The following is a 17,528-nucleotide window of genomic DNA, read 5'->3' on the forward strand; positions in this document are numbered from 1 at the left end:
ACTTAATATTTCTTTCAAATGATAGGGAATTTTTTTAAAAATTTATAAAATATGTAAATCACCCACACACTTATTTATAACAGATACACATCACCTTTTCTATCCACAAATGAAATTAACAGGTATGCCTCACCTTTCCTATCTACAAGTGGAATGAATGGCTTTTAAATGCATTTTTGACAATTAGAAATTTTTGTCTATAAATTATCCAATTTTTCAGATGTTTCCTCAGTATGGGTCTAACCCAATGATATCCAGTCAGTAAAAAGAAAATTAAAATATGGCAGGAACTGGTAAACTAACACAAGTATTTTGAACCTAAGGGGCACAATCACAAGTATAAAGGAATATTACTAAGTCAGTGTTGACTTACTCAAAGTAAATGAGTATTTGCCCCACAAATTAAAATAACAAGAAATGATACACTTTTCTAAGTCTTTGTATTTCATTTCATACAGCTGGCGGAAATTTCCCTGCAGTGACCTCTCAGGGATCACTGAAGAGGCTGCATATTTGGAGCATCTCTGGCTACATCCTCACCAGCAGTGTGTCGGACCCCCCAACAATGCTCAGGCCCAGTCCTGTCCGCCCTTTGGAAATCTCAATTGTTGTTTCACAGCCTGGGATGATGGGGCAGGTTGCAGGATCAGAAGCAAAGACTGCTGGTGTTGATGACCTGCTTGTACCTAAAAGTAAATTTAAAATGAAATGCAAATAAAAATTGATCAGAAAGCATATACATCAAACTCACCACACCGGTTGCCTTGGGAGATGGAACAGAATCATGGGCCCAAGTTTGGGGACAAAGAAGACTTCAATCCCACCTTAATCTTTTAGTTGTATTTAAAACTATCCAACAAATATGACATCATCATTGTTACCTTAGTGCAGTGGGTGCAAAATTACCTGTAAATTATCATCTGCACTATTCTGTATTTTTCTTTAATTACTGGAGATAATAGGTAAAAGGAAAGAGAACAGAGTTGAACTTAACCACTAGTTTCACTCTGATATTCTATGTTTCATGGGAGCCAAACGAACGTCTTAAGAAACTATGATTCGTAAAACTTGGAACTGAAACGTGCGGAGGAGACCTAACTCACATTCAGGGAAGACAAAGCGTAAAGGACATCAGTAATTCTGGTCACGGTGCCTGCCACTCACGGCTTTTCAGGTTTCTGATTTGGTTTTCTTTTCATCCTGCCCTAGAGCATCTCTCCTTATGTAATCAAATCATACACGCAAATGGATTTCATATCTGAGTTTATAACACATTAAGTGAGCCCCACCTTAAGTTTGTTTCTTTATGTCTCGATGTTTCATAAACTTGAATATTAAATACTGGTGCATATATGCTCAAAATTAAATAAATAAGATTAGATTATGAAAAAATAAGGAGAATATAATCTCATACTCTGTTGTATGAGAGACTTCATATCATGTTTGGTGATATAGCAAAAAGCATATAGCAAATAGCATATTCAGACAAAGCTGGTATACTTGATAGATTAGCTTTAGAGAAAACATTCTTTTTAGGAATCAGAGGCAGACTAGTTTCATGCTCCTGAAATGGTAAGAACAGGTGCAAGATATTTTCCTTTATGCTATGTTTCCATTTAGCATTTTATATGTTTATAGACAATGCTATTTAGGGATCAACTTAATATTTAAAAATTAGAAAATTACCATATTTTTTAACATTTTAGAGAATTATGCAGTCTTTCTAAATAAAGGATTACTTCCATTAGATGTTTATTACTTTAAGACTTTTTAACAATAAGGTCCAACTGTATAGTACAGGGAACTATATTCAATGTACTAGGATAAACTATAATGGAAAAGAATATAAGAAGAATGTGTGTGTGTGTATATATATACACACACACATATATACAACTGAATCAGCAGAAATTAACAACACATTATAAATCAACTATACTTCAATTTAAAAACAGACTTTTAAACCAACTATATTACAAATGTTTTATACTGCTGTTTCATTAAAAACCTGTCAAAAGAACTGAATGTTTCAGTTTGGAAACCAAAAGAGCTTTTTTTTCTCTAAATGCAGAAAAAGCCAATGTGTTTTTAACTACTTTTTTAAAATGCCACAAAGCTTGAAATGTACTCTTTTACTGAAAATTAGTGTGATTTTTCTGAAAAAGAACCTCAAAGGAATAATTTGCCTCAATGTACAAGACTGGCATTTTAATGACATGAGAAACTGGCATCCCAAGCTCCACATCCAATAATTTCATCTACTTCGTCCTCTTCGACTGTATCTGCTGTTTATACCCAAAGGAAGAACTCATATCCACTGTGTTCATGTGGCAATGAGTAACCTTTTAGGAGTCTGATATAATGCCAGGCAAAGTTGATTCCACCAATGAAGTGGTATCATGGTATCCATATTAAAAATGAGAATACTGACGTTCTAAGAAGTTATATTACTTGCTCAGTAGTATAAACAAGGAATGTACAAAATGAGGTATCTCATGTATTAGTAAGACACCTGGAGTCACAGATACTCTTAGCAAAAGATCCTTGGAGAGCAAAGAGCATCACTCCTTTGTCTTAGAGATGGGCGAGCAGAGGCTCAGAGTGGCTGGATGGGTTTCCCAAGGTTCTATGGCTGGTTAATGTACAGCACCAGATCCCTTCTCTTTATACCATCCTTTCACCAGAAGGCTGTCGGACTACGGCCTATCAGGCAGTGGACTACATACAGGCAGATGGCTCCCAAGCAGCGACTAGATACCGAGTTTGAACACGTCACGTGTGAAGAACTAGCAGGAGACCAGCCCTTACTTCGCATGGGCTCTGGTTCTGGAGAGCTAGACAGTGGGACCACTGGAGACTGGGGGCAGCTCTTTCTTTCTCCGTTGGCTGCAGCAGTTACTGAAGTAGTAGCCTGGGAGTCTGGAGTCTCAGCACGAATCGTCAATTTCACTTTTGTCTTTGCGGTTTTCAGAAGGTTAATAAACTGGCAGGGTGTTGGTGTGGAGGAGAAATAAAATTAAAAGCAAGTTAGTAGACTTACACACAAAAAAGCCACTATGATAGCTGTAATTGGAAATATCTATGATTGAGAGAAGATTCAGCGGCAAACTTTTTCCCTGTCAGGACTCGAGAGGTCAAGAGAGAACGGCTGCAGTTTCTAGTTTTTTTTTTTAATTTCCTGATACTGATTAAGGCCAAAAAGTCTACTTCAGACTATATTCTTCATTATATAAGAAAGGGTTTTCACTTTTAACATTTCTAATTAATATTGTTCATTTCTCTGGATCCTTACAACCTTAGAAGAATATGAGGTGCTTTACCCACTTTTTGGTCATAGCAAACACCCTCTACAACAACACGAGAAGACACTACACATGGACACCAGATGGTCAACATCGAAATCAGATTTATTACATTCTTTGCAGCCAAAGATGCAGAAGCTCTATTCAGTCAGCAAAAACAAGAATAGGAGCTGACTGTGGCTCAGATCATGAACTCCTTATTGCCAAATTCAGATTTAAACTGAAGAAAGCAGGGGAAATCACTAGAACATTAAGGCAAGACCTAAATCAAATCTCTTATAATTATACAGTAGAAGTGACAAATAGATTCAAGGGATTAGATCTGATAGACAGAATGCCTGAAGAACTGTGGACAGAGGTTCCTTCCTGACATTGTACAGGAGGCAGTGATCAAGACCATCCCCAAGAAAAAGAAATGCAAAAAGGTGGTTGTCTGACAAGGCCTTACAAATAGCTTAGAAAAGAGAAGCTAAGGGCAAAGGAGAAAAGGAAAAAGATACCCATTTGAATGCAGAGTTCCAAAGATAGCAAGGAGAGAGAAGAAAGCCTTCCTCAGTGATCAGTGCAAAGAAATAGAGGAAAACAATAGAATGGGAAAGACGAGAGGGCTCTTCAAAAAAATTATAGATACTAAGGGCGCATTTCATGCAAAAACAGGCACAATAAAGGACAGAAATGGTATGGACCTAACAGAGCAGAGGAGATTAAGAAGAGGTGGCAAGAATACATAGAAGAACCATACACAAAAGATCTTCATGACCCAGATAATCACGATGGTGTGATCACTCACCTAGAGCCAGACATCCTGGAATGTGAAGTCAAGTGGGCCTTAGGAAGCATCACTATGAACAAAGCTAGTGGAAATGATGGAATTCCAGTTGAGCTATTTCAAATCCTAAAAGATGATGCTGTTGAAGTGCTGCACTCAATATGCCAGAAAATTAGGAAAACTCACCAGTGGCCAAGGACTGGAAAAGGTCAGTTTTCATTCCAATCTCAAAGAAAGCTAATGCCAAAGACCGTTTAAACTACCATACAACTGCACTCATCTCACACTCTAGCAAAGTAATGCTCAAAATTTTCTAAGCCAGGCTTCAACAATATGTGAACCATGAACTTCAGATGTTGAAACTGGACTTAGAAAAGGCAAAGAAACTAGAAATCAAATTGCGAACATCCACTGAATCATCAAAAAAGCAAGAGAGTTCGAGAAAAACATCTACTTCTGCTTTACCGACTGTGCCAAACCCTTGACTGTGTGGATCACAACAAACTGTGGAAGATTCTGAAAGAGATGGGAATACCAGTCCACCTGACCAACTTCCTGAGAAATCTGTATGCAGGTCAAGAAGCAACAGTTAGAACTGGACATGGAACAAAAGACTGGTCCCAAATGGGGAAAGGAGTACATCAAGGCTGTACATTGTCACCCTGCTTATTTAGCTTATATGCAGATACATTATGTGAAATGCCAGGCTGGATGAATCACAAGCTGGAACCAAGAAAGCCAGGAGAAATACGAATAACCTCAAATATGCAGATGACACCACCCTCATGGCAGAAAGCAAAGAGGAATTAAATAGATCTTGATGAAGGTGAAATAAGAGAGTGAAAAAGTTGGCTGAAAGCTCAACATTCAGAAAACTAAGATCATGGCCTCCCGTCCCATCACTTCATGGCAAATAGACGGGAAAATAATGGAAACAGTGACAGACTTTATTCCCTGGGCTCCAAAATCACTTGCAGATATTGACCGCAGTCATTGAATTAGAAGACGCTTGCTCCTTGGAAGAAAAGCTATGACCAACCTAGACAGCATATTAAAAAGCAGAGATATTACTTTGCCAACAAAGGTCTGTCTAGTCAAAGCTATGGCTTTTCCAGTAGTCATGTATGGATGTGAGAGTTGGACTACAAAGAAAGCTGAGCATCGAAGAATTGATGCTTTTGAACTGTGGTTTTGGAAATAACTCCTGAGAGTCCCTTGGACTGCATGGAGAACCAACCAGTCCATCCTAAAGGAAATCAGTCCTGAATATTCACTGGAAGGACTGATGCTGAAGCTGAAACTCCAATATTTTGGCCCCATGACGTGAAGGACCTACTCATTTGAAAAGACCCTGATGCTGGGAAAGTTTGAAGGCGGGAGGAGAAGGAGATGACAGAGGACGAGATGGTTGGATGGCATCACCGACTGGATGGACTGAGTTTGAGTAAGCTCCGGGATTTGGTGATGCACAGGTAAGCCATGCGGTCACAAAGAGTGGAACATGACTGAGCAACTGAACTGAACCACTTCTGTTTCTATATACAATCTGAAGCAGCTTACATAAACATTTTTAATAAAATGGGAACATTTATGTAAAAGCAAGAAAAAGAAAATTATGCAAGAGAAGGATCAAGCCAAATGGAACATTAAAAACATACACATGTGGGTTAAAGAATAAGACCTGTACAATTATTAAAAGTGGTGCTGGAAAAACTGGACAGCTACATGTGAGAGAATGAGAACACCGTACACAAAAATAAACTCAAAATGCATTAAAGACTTAAATGTAAGGCCAGAAACCATAAAGCTCTTAAGAGGAAAATAGGCAGTACACACTTTGCCATAAATCACTGCGAGACCCTCTTTGACCCACCTCCTAGAGTACTGGAAATAGAGAGGAAAAATAAACAAGTGGGACCTATTTAAACTTAAAAGTTTTTGTATAGCAAACGAAACTATTAACAAAATAAAAAGACAAACCTCAGAATGGGAGAAAAAATTGCAAGTGAAACAACTGACAAAGGATTAATCCCCAAAATATACAAGCAGCTCATACAGTTCAATAATAGAAAAACAAAAACAGTCCAATCACACAATGGGCAGAAGACCTAAAGAAGATATTTTCTTGTCCAAAGAAGATATATAAGAAGATGGCCAATAAATACATAAAAAGATGACCAATATAGCTCACTATTAGAGAAGAGAAAATCAAAACTACAATGAGGTATCAACTCACACCAATCAGAATGGACATTATATGTATTAAAAAAAAAAAAAAAAACAAGCAAAAACGCCGGAGAAGATGTGGAGAAAAACGATCCCTCTTACACTGTTGGTGGGCATGTAAGTTGGTACAGCCACTATGGAGAACAGTAGGGAGAGTCCTTAACAAACTGGGAATAAAACTACCAGATAAAAACCCAATAATAAAACCCAATGATCACACTACTGGTTTATATCCCAAGAAAACCACAATTCAAAAAGACCCATGTACCCCAATGTTCAATGCAGCACTATTTATAATAGCTAGGACATGGAAGCAATTTAGATAACCATTGACAGATGAATGGATAAAGAAATTATAGTGTACACACACACACCCACACACACTGGAATATTACTTAGCCATAAAGAGGAACAGATTTGAGTCAGTTGTAGTGAGGTGGATGAACCTGGAGTCTCTTATACAGAGTGATATAAGCCAGAAAAACAAATATCATATATTAACGCATATACATGGGATCTAGAAATGTAGGACTGATGAACTTATTTAGAGCAAAGAAATAAAGAAGCAAACATAGAGAACAGACCTGTGGACACAGTGGGTAAGGAGAGGTTAGGAGACACTGAGAAAGTAGCACTGCAGGGGTGGAATTGCGGGGGGCAGGCTCAAGATGGAGAGGATACATATATAGTTATGACGGATCCACACTGATGTATGGATCAGAGACTACCACAACACTGTAAAGCAATTTTCCTCCAAAAAAACACAAACAGAATTTTAAAGTGATTTAAGCATCTTGCTGGCCACTGTAGAAAGAGACACAATGGCACACCAAATCGCAAAGAAACACAGTTTTTTGTTTTTTTTTTCCTAGCACTTATGAAAGGCTAAAGTGAAAGTCCTAGTAAGTACAGTATTAAGATCACTTTTGGGAAGGAAGAATCTCAGGCATATATAACTATTTATCCACAATAAAAGTTACAAATTTAGTGTCTGAGTCTTAAAATCTGTTTATAAAGCAATATACATAGTGGATATTTATAGGAGCAAATCCATAGACAGTATATTAAAAAGTAGAGGCATCACCTTGCCAACAAAGGTTCTTATAGTCAAAGCTATGGTTTTTCCAGTAGTCATGTATGGATGTGAGAGTTGGACCATAAAGGAGGCTGAGTGTTGAAGAACTGATGCTTTCAAATTGTGGTGCTGGAGAAGACCCTTGAGAGTCCCTTAGACAACAAGCAGATCAAGCCAGTCAATCCTAAAGGAAATCAACCCTGAATATTCACTGGAAGGACTAATGCTGAAGCTGAAGCTCCAATACTTTGGCCACTAGATGTGAAGAACCGACTCATTTGAATAGACCCTGATAATGGGAAAGATTTAGGGCAGGAGGTAAAGAGGGCGATAGTGCATGAGATGATTGGATGGTATCACCAACTCAAGGGACATGAGTCTGAGCAAATACAGGGAGATAACTGAAGGACTGGGAAGCCTGGTGTGCTGTAGTTCACAGAGTCACAAAGAGACAGACACGGCTTAGTTCCTGAACAAAAACAATATGGCAGCAAATATTCATTAAAAATATTCCTTTGGTTTTAAATCTAAGTTGACATTTGTTTAGAAGTTTCAAGTTTTCCTATAGGAAAACAGAAATGATATTTATCAAAAATACCCACTGAATACTGAATTTATCAGGTAACAGAAAAAACAATTAACATCATCTTAATTAGAAAACAGAAAATAGAAATTAAGTACTTTTCAAATTTCTTCTCTTCCTTGCAGATATCTAATATAGCTACACAGTTCTGATCCCCATGACTGACTGCCCCCCACATATACACACTTAGCCATTTCCAAGGATGAGTTCACAGTACCATTTGCTTTCTTTCAGATAAGTACCTTTTCAACAGGATAGCCAACAACAACTTCATCATCTACAGCCAAGATCTGATCTCCAACTTTCAGCCGTCCATCCTAGATGGAAACATGGAAACTTTTGAGTGATTTTACAGACAGAAGTCCCTTCCTCACCACTTTCTGACTGTAAGAAGGGGGAGGCCTCACCTTGGCTGCTGCCCCGTGCTCTGTTAGACTCTTTATGATGACCCCAGTGAGTGTATCTTCTTCACTTATGGCAATGCCCAACCCCCCCTGATCCTACAGAAGCAAAAACAGAAACACAGGAAATGTGAAACATGAAATTTATCCAAACAGAAAGGTATGTGACCAAAACTTCTGAACGTCATCTTCTTACTCAAAGGTTAGAAAAGCAATTAAAGGTGTTCTAAAATCCACTGTTAGAAATCCCCTTTTCTTAAGCAAACTTTGAATTACTTTAGTGAGATTAAATTTCTCCTCCATCAAATATTCAAATGTTCTCATTCCTCCCCTATGTCTAGTATCTCTAGTACTCAGTCGTGTCTGACTCTTTGTGAACCCATGGACTACAGCACGCCAGCCTTCCCTGTCCATCACCAACACCCGGACCTTATTCAAACTCACGTCCATCGAGTCGGTGATGCCATCCAACCATCTTATCCTTTGTCGTCCCCTTCTCCTCCTGCCTTCAATCTTTCCCAGCATCAGGGTCTTTTCTTTTCAGCACATATACCAAGTAACATATTTCTAGTCACTTTATCAATAGATTCAAAAATAAAAACGTATTCAATAACTTAATGAATGTACGTTTGAGAATTCAGTTCTGTGTAATTGGTTAAGTGACTCAAAACCAAAGCACACTCTTGCCTCCTTTTTCTGGCTTAGACATAACCACTAATACCAGTCCTTGCATCCCTGTTCTGCTATCCCTTCTCCTTCAGCAGACAGGCTGCCCTGACTGCTCACGCTCTGTGCTTGCTGGGGCTGGAAATCCAGACTGGTTCCTTCAAAGACTTGGATTTTGACTTGATATAGAGTGAAAATGCTCTCAACTCATGAGTCCAAAGATTTACCCTGAAAACCTGCCAAGGCTAGAAGAGCTACACCTACTTTGGCTATATTTTCCATACTTTCTTTTATCAAAACCAGGTGTTCCATAATGTTGGCTTTTACCTCTTCTTAACATTTATGTGAATAAAATTTACCATAGGGTAGTGAATATTTTCATTCTGGTTAGAGCTAGCAACTTTCCTCATTATAGTTTCCATCCAGGGAGACAGAAAGCATGAGCGAAAGAAGTTTACATGAGAGCCACACTTGCCACTGGACTTTTAGGATCATGGCATCGAGGTAAAGCGCCATCATCATTTTAAAGACTACGAACACTGCTGCTTTGCTGACAGAGATGATTAATGCTTGATGACATTCCAGATTGTCACTGCTCATCCTCCCTACCACCACTCTTTTCATGTGCATAATACAGAGATAATTACACAGGTTTAGGGTAAGCTGAAGTCAGCTATAATATACTTGCCGGCTAAATTTGGAAATCTGGATATATTAGTTAACATCTCTAAACCTCTATTTTCTTATCTCCAAAAGCCTGAATAATAATAGTTGCCAACTAAAAGCTTGCTGTGAGGATCAAGTGTAGTAAAGAAAAGGCTTGAAAGCCTGATACACTATACAAAAGTGTTGTTATCATGCATGCATTCTTTCTACCTATAACTCTACAGGATATAATCAAATTGACTTCACATAAAGTGTCCAAACTTGCCAGAATTTTGAAACCCCAAACCTTGATTTAGTGGTCAAAGACTCAGACTCGATGAACAGGAAGTTCAACGTGCTACCACAACGACAAATTCCAGTGTTAAAGCCAAGTCAATAACTGAGCTACCCTCTATTTCGGGTATTGCACACAATATTCTTTCCTAGTACCACAAAGAAATATTTCACTTATACTAATATAAGTAATACTCTGTAATCTACCATGACTATAGGTACTCAACTCTGATATCTGATTCTATTATAGTCTATTTACTTAACTGTGGTCAGAAAAGTACTTTACTAAGTACAGAGGGCATTTGCTGGTTGTTTACCTACACAAATTCAGAGATTTGCATTAAAATATCCTGTCCCCTCTCCCTTGCTGTCTCAAAGGACTCTCTCTGACATGGCAACAGAATGAGGGACTCTGGAATGGACATGTATGGACTCTTTGACAGAAAAAAGCTTTAATTACTTATGTTCTTTTCCCTTTACCCACAGCACAAACTGCCCATGACAACTTTTCTTAAATGTATATGATAAGATCAGAGCAATCCATTTTGTACAGGGTTATTTATTTAAAAAGTAATAAATAAACCAAGAAGAATCAGTATTTTTTCCCACTAAGGGCTTAACAAACTCTGACCACATATCAGGCATTATGCCCACCAGTTTATAAACAACTCATTTAACCTTTAAAATTACAATATCAAAGGTAAGACTATCATCTCCAATTTATAGGTAAGAAAAATGGAGGCAAAGTAAGATCACAAAATGTGTTAAGTCTGTAGCTGATGGATGGGGAACACATATAAATCCACGGCCAATTCATGTCAATGTATGACAAAAACCACTACAATATTGTAAAGTAATTAGCCTCCAACTAATAAAAATAAATGGAAAAAAAAAAAAAAGAAATAGGATTCAACCCAGTCAGATGGCCTCTGGTGCCCTGCCTTGGAGCTGGGGAGTCTCGGAGGAAAGCACTCCTCCCTGCTGCAGCATTACAGGTAAAATCCCCCTGTCCCTCCATCCCACCTCCTCCTTTCCTCTCCTCTTCCCTGAGCATGTCACTGCTCTTTCTGTCCAGTCTGTTCATCCACTGTCCACCTGCATTCCAGCACGAGCCTGCAGCACCTAAAAGCATTTACAGGATTCTGTTCAACAAACCACCTCTTTCAAGTGGTCACTTGAATTCAAGGTTCAGATCTTTGCAAAAGCAAATACCTCAACAATGCCTATCAGTGAGACTTCTAGGCATTTGGACTTTCGGTCTGACAAAGGACAAAGCCTATAACTTGTTTCTTTAATTTTTTTACTTTGTCCATAGCAAGCCCTTGTAAATAAATCAAACATGAGATCGCTAAATGTCATACCTTGGGATAATCATAAAGGCAGGAGAAGCTGGGCCCCTGCTCAAGTATCAATTAGCACAATGGTTATCAAATGTTAGTGCCCACTGGCATCATGGAAGAGGCTTATTAAAACATGAGCTGCGGGCACACCCCAGAGCTGCTCCTTTGGGAGATCAGGGTGGGCCCAAGCTCCTGCAGTTCTAACAAGCTCTCTGGTGACCCTGATGCTGCTGGTCTGCAGAGACTAGTTTTGGGAACCAGTGAAACAGAACACCAGTGCCAAGGTCGTCACATCATTTCAGTCCAATTCAGAGCAGATTTACCTTAGGAAGTTCTAAATGTTGCACATTCGTCAATGAACTGAGGTCAACAACTGCGTCAGAAGTAGAAACACTCGGTTCAGCCTGACAGAGGGAAAGAAGTGACAAAATAGGCAAATGTTATGTAGTTTTGCTTGACTAAATAGTTGTTTATTGTTGTTGTCTAGTCACTAAGTTGTGCCCGACTTTTTGCAACCCCGTGGACTGCAGTCTACTAGGCTCCTATGTCCATGGGATTTTCTAGGTAAGAATACTGGTGTGGGCTGCCATTTCCTAACCTGGGGGCTCTTCTTGATGCAGGGACTGAACCCATGTCCCCTGCATTGGCAGGTAGAGTATTTTCTGCTGAGCCACCAGGGAAGGCCTCAAAGGGGCCAATTAACTGACATTATTTCATATGCTGTATTTCAGCATTATAATTTTAATACTTCATGACGTTTATGAACATTATATCTTAAAAATGTGAATGAGGTGTGATTAGACAGCAATTACTTTGGAGCACAGAAACATAAAATGCTTCACAAGACTGCATGGATTTACTCTACAATGACGCCGAGTAGTAACCCAGCTCCGAACAGTGCGAGCACTGACATACAGACCACCAGCAGAGGCACCGTTCACTGTGTTACTGTGCTGGACATCAAGGGAATGTAGGAGCTATTAAATGTTTTACCTGAAAGTTATAAAATCCATTTTCTTGATGGACATTTTTGGTAAAACTCATATGAAAATAAAATTTTCTCCTTCACAATCTTGAAAAACCACTTGACTCATTCAGCTCACCATTATGATCAGTGAGTCAGTTCACCAGCATGAGACAATGATTTGTGTATCTTGTGTACAGAAAAGCCTAATGTTTAGATATTAATTTAGGGAAGAGTGTTTCCAATTCTACACCTTTTCCACTGATAGTATCATACTTCCTCTAATTTTAAGTTCTCATTCTCTATCTCCTTTTACTCATTCTAAACAAAGTAAACATAAAACTTTCACCAAAACTCTCTTAAATTTGTGTCACCCTCTGGCCACTGCTTTCTCTTTCCTAATTTCTTATCCACCATTTGCTTTCTCAAAATCACTAATAATCTTCTAGTTGGCAAATACAATGAACCCTCTTTATTCACCTTCTCACTTGAGTTCCCCACAGTATTCAAGGCTGTGCTATACACCCTTTCTCAATGGGGCCCTCCTCAGCGGCTGTGCGACCCCCCCGCCTGGTTCTTCATTTTGGACCTGTCAATTTTCCTTACAACTGATACCACACAATTCTGACCTCGGCGCTCATCTTCTCTAAATGTCCTCCACAGACAGAGCCTGAGCTCCCATGGCTCCCAAGTTGGCATCAATGCAGATTCATCTCTAAACTCCAGACCAAACGTCCCCATGAGCGCTTCTACCAGGCTTTCCAACAGACACTTCATTCTTGAGCTGCCTCAGAGAGGAAGTTCTCTATTTTCAAATAAATACCTGCTCCTCTTTTTTACCTTTTCTATTCTGATAAAAGTTAACCATCTATTAAGTCACCAAATCAGACATCTGGAAGCCTGGTACATCTCGTCTGCTTCATTCTGTGGCCTATGCTCAGCCCCCAAATGGTACCTGGTGTAAGTGAATGTATCTGTTGGATAAATACATTCTCAACCAGTCATTTTTCCTCACCAAATATATTTAGTTAGAGATGAAGTAATATCTGTTTGGGTTCTAAAGACCTGACACAACCATTTCTTCTCTTTTATTTTTGGGCATCAGTTCAGGTCCTCCATATCTATCCCGTGAACTACTCTAATTCTCTTACTCCCTTCTCTGTCCTGTAACCTGTGATTTTTCTCTGTACCATTTCCAGAGTTCTTAAAAATAATCTTCATTCTTTGAGTCTGCGAAGATACAGCCTAAAAGACAAGGCCTGCATGGTGATCCTCATGCTCTAACCCCACCTGCTCCCCGCCTCCCACTGCTCAGCAGGGCTCTGCAGTTATCAATTCTCTGCATTTGCCAGAGCCCCCAGCCCATTCCTCAATCCATGTCCTCTGCTTGCAATGTTTATGGCCCCCAAGACATCTACTTTCAATGTACACCTCATGTGCAACCTCCCCTATGTTCCCATTCTCTCCCCAGAGGTAAAACTGTCAACTCCTTTTCTACCTTCATTATTCCTTTGACAGGCTCTATTACCAGGCTTCATGTAAGCAGTGCTTATTTACATGAGTATTCCATAAACTAGGCTATAAACATATTGGGGATCAAGGGGATCAAGAAGTTTACTTCTCTCTTATATCCCTGAAAGGGCTCTATAATTTTTAGCAAAATTAATAACTGATGCATAAACTAAAGCTTCCCAGAGAAACAAATATAAGCTACAAACCTCCTTATTTTGAAGATTCTCTGAGGTAGCAGGTGAAGGTTCCACTGGATGCCCAGGACATACGGCCATCTGACTCACTGCATCTTTATTTCTAAAGGGAAAAAGCACTAACCTGTAATATCATGACCATTCATAATATTTTCATTCTTTAGCTCAGATTATTAGACAAAATTTTGTAGCCACGAAGACTTGGAACTAAAACACTTACACATTTGTATATGTTTCATCTTTATTCAAAAGAATCAGAAATGAATGGCTAAGGATAAATATTTATAAACCAGGAAAAGAAAATGCTCACCTGATAAAAATTATTTTTACTTTAGAAGGGGCACATTTGATGATTGATGAAGCATTCTGATGACTTCTTCCATATAAAATTTGACCATTGATCTATGAGAAATAAATATCATTAATTGAGCCCAGAATTTTAATTTCACAAATTTTTATATCCTTTCTAACGAAAAGGACTTCCCTGGTGGTGCAGTGGTAAAGAATATGCCTGCCAATGCAGAATATGTATGTTTGATCTTCTGGGTTGGGAAGATTCCCCCAGAGAAGGAAATGGCAACCCACTCCAGTATTCTTGCCTGAAGAATCTCATGGACAGAGGAGCCTGGTAGGTTACAGTCCATGGGTTCATAAGAGTGAGATAGGACTTGGCAACTAAACAACAACAATCTAATGAAAAGCAATTTTTTTTCTTTCCTTTAAAATAGTACATATGTATTCTTTCCCAGAACATGAACCTGACTTTGATGCTGAGTTAAGAAAAAGCTCATGTTGAAAGCCAACATTAAAATTCCATGAATGTAGTCTGATCTCCATGGACTAACAAGGCATCACTTGGACTGACTACAGGAGAGTATCCAGGCAGGCAAGAAGCTTCTAGAGTACTATGTACAAGCAACGGCTCTGCAGAGGCACCTGTGATCAGCATAGATCATCCTGGGAAGGCCTGACTACCACAGTTCACAGTTAACATCAGAACTCAAGGCCTGGGGGTAGGCCACTGGGAGAAGCAGTGCTGGTATATTCAGGTTTCAGGCAGTGGAAGGTGCTTAAGCAGCATACTACCTGGTGGAAACTGCCAGTCATCCTGTCAGTTAGCCCCTCTGAGTGAGTCTTTCCAGCAAAGAGGGAAACACAGGAGGCATGGGAAAATGTGCTAAAGCAGTGTAAAGACACTTGGACCCCAGCCTATAGGAGGCAAGGTCAAAAAATCAGGCAAACACAATTCTAAACACCTTTGTTTTGATATTCTTTTACTTTGAAAATAATAATATTTGATAAAAGTTATGACTTTTAAGTTTTATCCATTAAATATATAGTATAAATACTGAAGTGCATTCAAGTACATCTTTTCAAGCAATTGTATGCTAGCTTCAATAAAAAACAGAAGAAACTAAAAAAAAAAAAAAAAAAAGTATAGTCTGCAAGTTTATTTTGCTTGGTGGGCTGAATTACTGTTTTTGTGTTTTAGCCTTAAATTCAACCCCACAACAATCTACCCCCATCAAGTCTGCCATGAGGGATTCAACTTCTAGAAGGTCCAGTGATCAGTCTCATTACAGGGGCATGATTGGTCATTTGGTTTTTCAAAAGCTCCTAATAAAAATGCACCACAAACAAAAAAATGTTTTTGAAGTGTGATCTTTATTACTGTCTTGGGGCAAAATTTTTTTCTGGTGCTACACAGTCACAACCTTTAATGGAAATTAATGGGAATATGGGTGGTACTTAGTAGAGATGTGGTCTCGAGCCAAATTTGCTGCAATGCATCTTTGTTATTAGGTGAGTGATAGTTTTCTCAGTCACCATATGAGACCCAGGTGGGTTTTCTGGAAACTGATGTCTCCGTCACACCAATTCAGCGGGAGTAAATGCAGTGTTTGTCATTAGAACTTACCTCTAGAAGCTCATCTGCAATCTGCAGTTGACCATCTTTCCCAGCTGCTCCATTTGGATCAATCCCCACTATAAAAACACTCATCCTCGATCGGTCTTTGTTCCCAGCAAGACTCAGACCCAAACCACTACGACCTTTCTCTAGTTCGATCATGTGGAGCTCGCCTGTGAGGTTTCCGTAACGTTCTCTGATATTTTCTGCATAAGACAAGAACAAAAAAACCACAGGCAGTAAGAGATAATTCACAGCCAAATGCTTTACTCTGGAAGGTTATTGAGAATGGCATTATAAGGTCATGACTGTATCAAAATTTTTAGCAGTTAAGGAAAGCTAAACTGACTGGCCTCCTGGGCGTCAAGACTGGTTTCCTAGAGCACCCAAATTCTGAGTAGTTTCTCTGCCTCTAGGATGCAGAGAGTACAGTGTCTGACTAATCAGTTCACCTGAGGTGAGCAGACCCAAAGAAGTGTTCCACATGATCATGTGAACAAGCTCTCCAAAGACTGTGATTAAAACAGAAAGCTACTTTATCATTTACAGAGAATAGAACATCCAGAGGATTTGTCTTCCATGGTCAGGGGAAACTTTTCTCCCAGAGCAACACGGACATTGCACATTGCATCACGCTGGGTGGTACTGGATACACAGATCCAGATTAGATGGAATGGGTTTTCTTATCGCACAGAGCCATCCAACCAGGGCGCATGGAGGTACCTGTTCTCATTAAATGAGACCTTTCATTCTCTCTCATCTCCCATGTTCAAAAGGTAGAGTTTATTCTGTAATCTGGTAGGTGTCCCAGGCCCAGATGACCAACCAGCCAGTGGCTAACACTAACCACCAGGCACGTGAGGGAGCTAATAACCTGTTTTCTTGAGCCATTAAGTTTTGGAGTGGCTTGGAATATGATAATAGGTAACTGAAACATTCCATTTCATGTTTTCCTCAGAGTACTTTCTGGCCAGTTTGATGGATTAGCAAAATATTCTAATTTCATTAGAAATAAAACTAAGAAAACTGCAAACTTTACAAATCATCCCTTAGAAAATCTTACTAAGGGGTTAATGTAATGCATTCTATATTAATTCTTAATTGCATCAATTTCATACACTGCCATTTCCTGACTCCTTCTAGAATCTAGCAGTACAAATTTTATACTCTGTACTTCCCCAAAGCACATACCACAGTATTCTTAAGGAAAACAATTACATTTTTTAAAATGTAACTTTTTAAAGCACTGACACATAACTTTGGGCTAACCTCTGTAAAATGGCTTATTTCATTAGGAAACAGAGACACTCCCATGATCCTAACAACTGCCTTCAAATGATCCCTGTGCATCAGGCATCATGCTCAGACATTATCTAATTAACCTTTAGCAACCTGAGGCAGAAAGCACATTTAAAAGGGGGGATAACCACCCCACTACAACTTAAGAGGTCGTTAAACAACTTCCCAATGCCCCAAGTTTTTAATCTCAACACTTACACTATGTTACCGTGTCAGTACAGAAATACCTAAATTCCAGGCTGTTCAAACAGCAACAACAAACAGATTTTATAATGAAGAATCTGAGGCCTAAAAGGGGTGATGCTCTGTTGGAAACCATGAGAGGGCGGATCCAGTACAGCTTCTGACA

At 39.1% G+C, this 17,528-nt stretch overlaps 1 protein-coding gene across 9 annotated transcripts in view; it reads right to left on the reverse strand.

Moving 5' to 3' along the window:
* The window catches only part of MPDZ (multiple PDZ domain crumbs cell polarity complex component), a 159,808-nt gene that overhangs the window by 14,437 nt on the left and 127,843 nt on the right, over positions 1–17,528 (reverse strand). For all 9 annotated transcript variants that reach the window (XM_043486468.1, XM_043486475.1, XM_043486471.1 and 6 more), the window contains 8 exons: positions 15,890–16,086; positions 14,282–14,373; positions 13,984–14,074; positions 11,625–11,705; positions 8,363–8,455; positions 8,198–8,272; positions 2,809–2,983; positions 541–686 (listed from right to left, as the gene is read on the reverse strand). In XM_043486468.1, coding sequence (XP_043342403.1) covers positions 541–686; positions 2,809–2,983; positions 8,198–8,272; positions 8,363–8,455; positions 11,625–11,705; positions 13,984–14,074; positions 14,282–14,373; positions 15,890–16,086 — 950 coding nt within the window. The remainder of the gene's footprint in view (positions 1–540; positions 687–2,808; positions 2,984–8,197; positions 8,273–8,362; positions 8,456–11,624; positions 11,706–13,983; positions 14,075–14,281; positions 14,374–15,889; positions 16,087–17,528) is intronic.

This window comes from Cervus canadensis, chromosome 14 (genome assembly GCF_019320065.1).
Source record: "Cervus canadensis isolate Bull #8, Minnesota chromosome 14, ASM1932006v1, whole genome shotgun sequence".
NCBI lineage: Eukaryota > Metazoa > Chordata > Mammalia > Artiodactyla > Cervidae > Cervus > Cervus canadensis.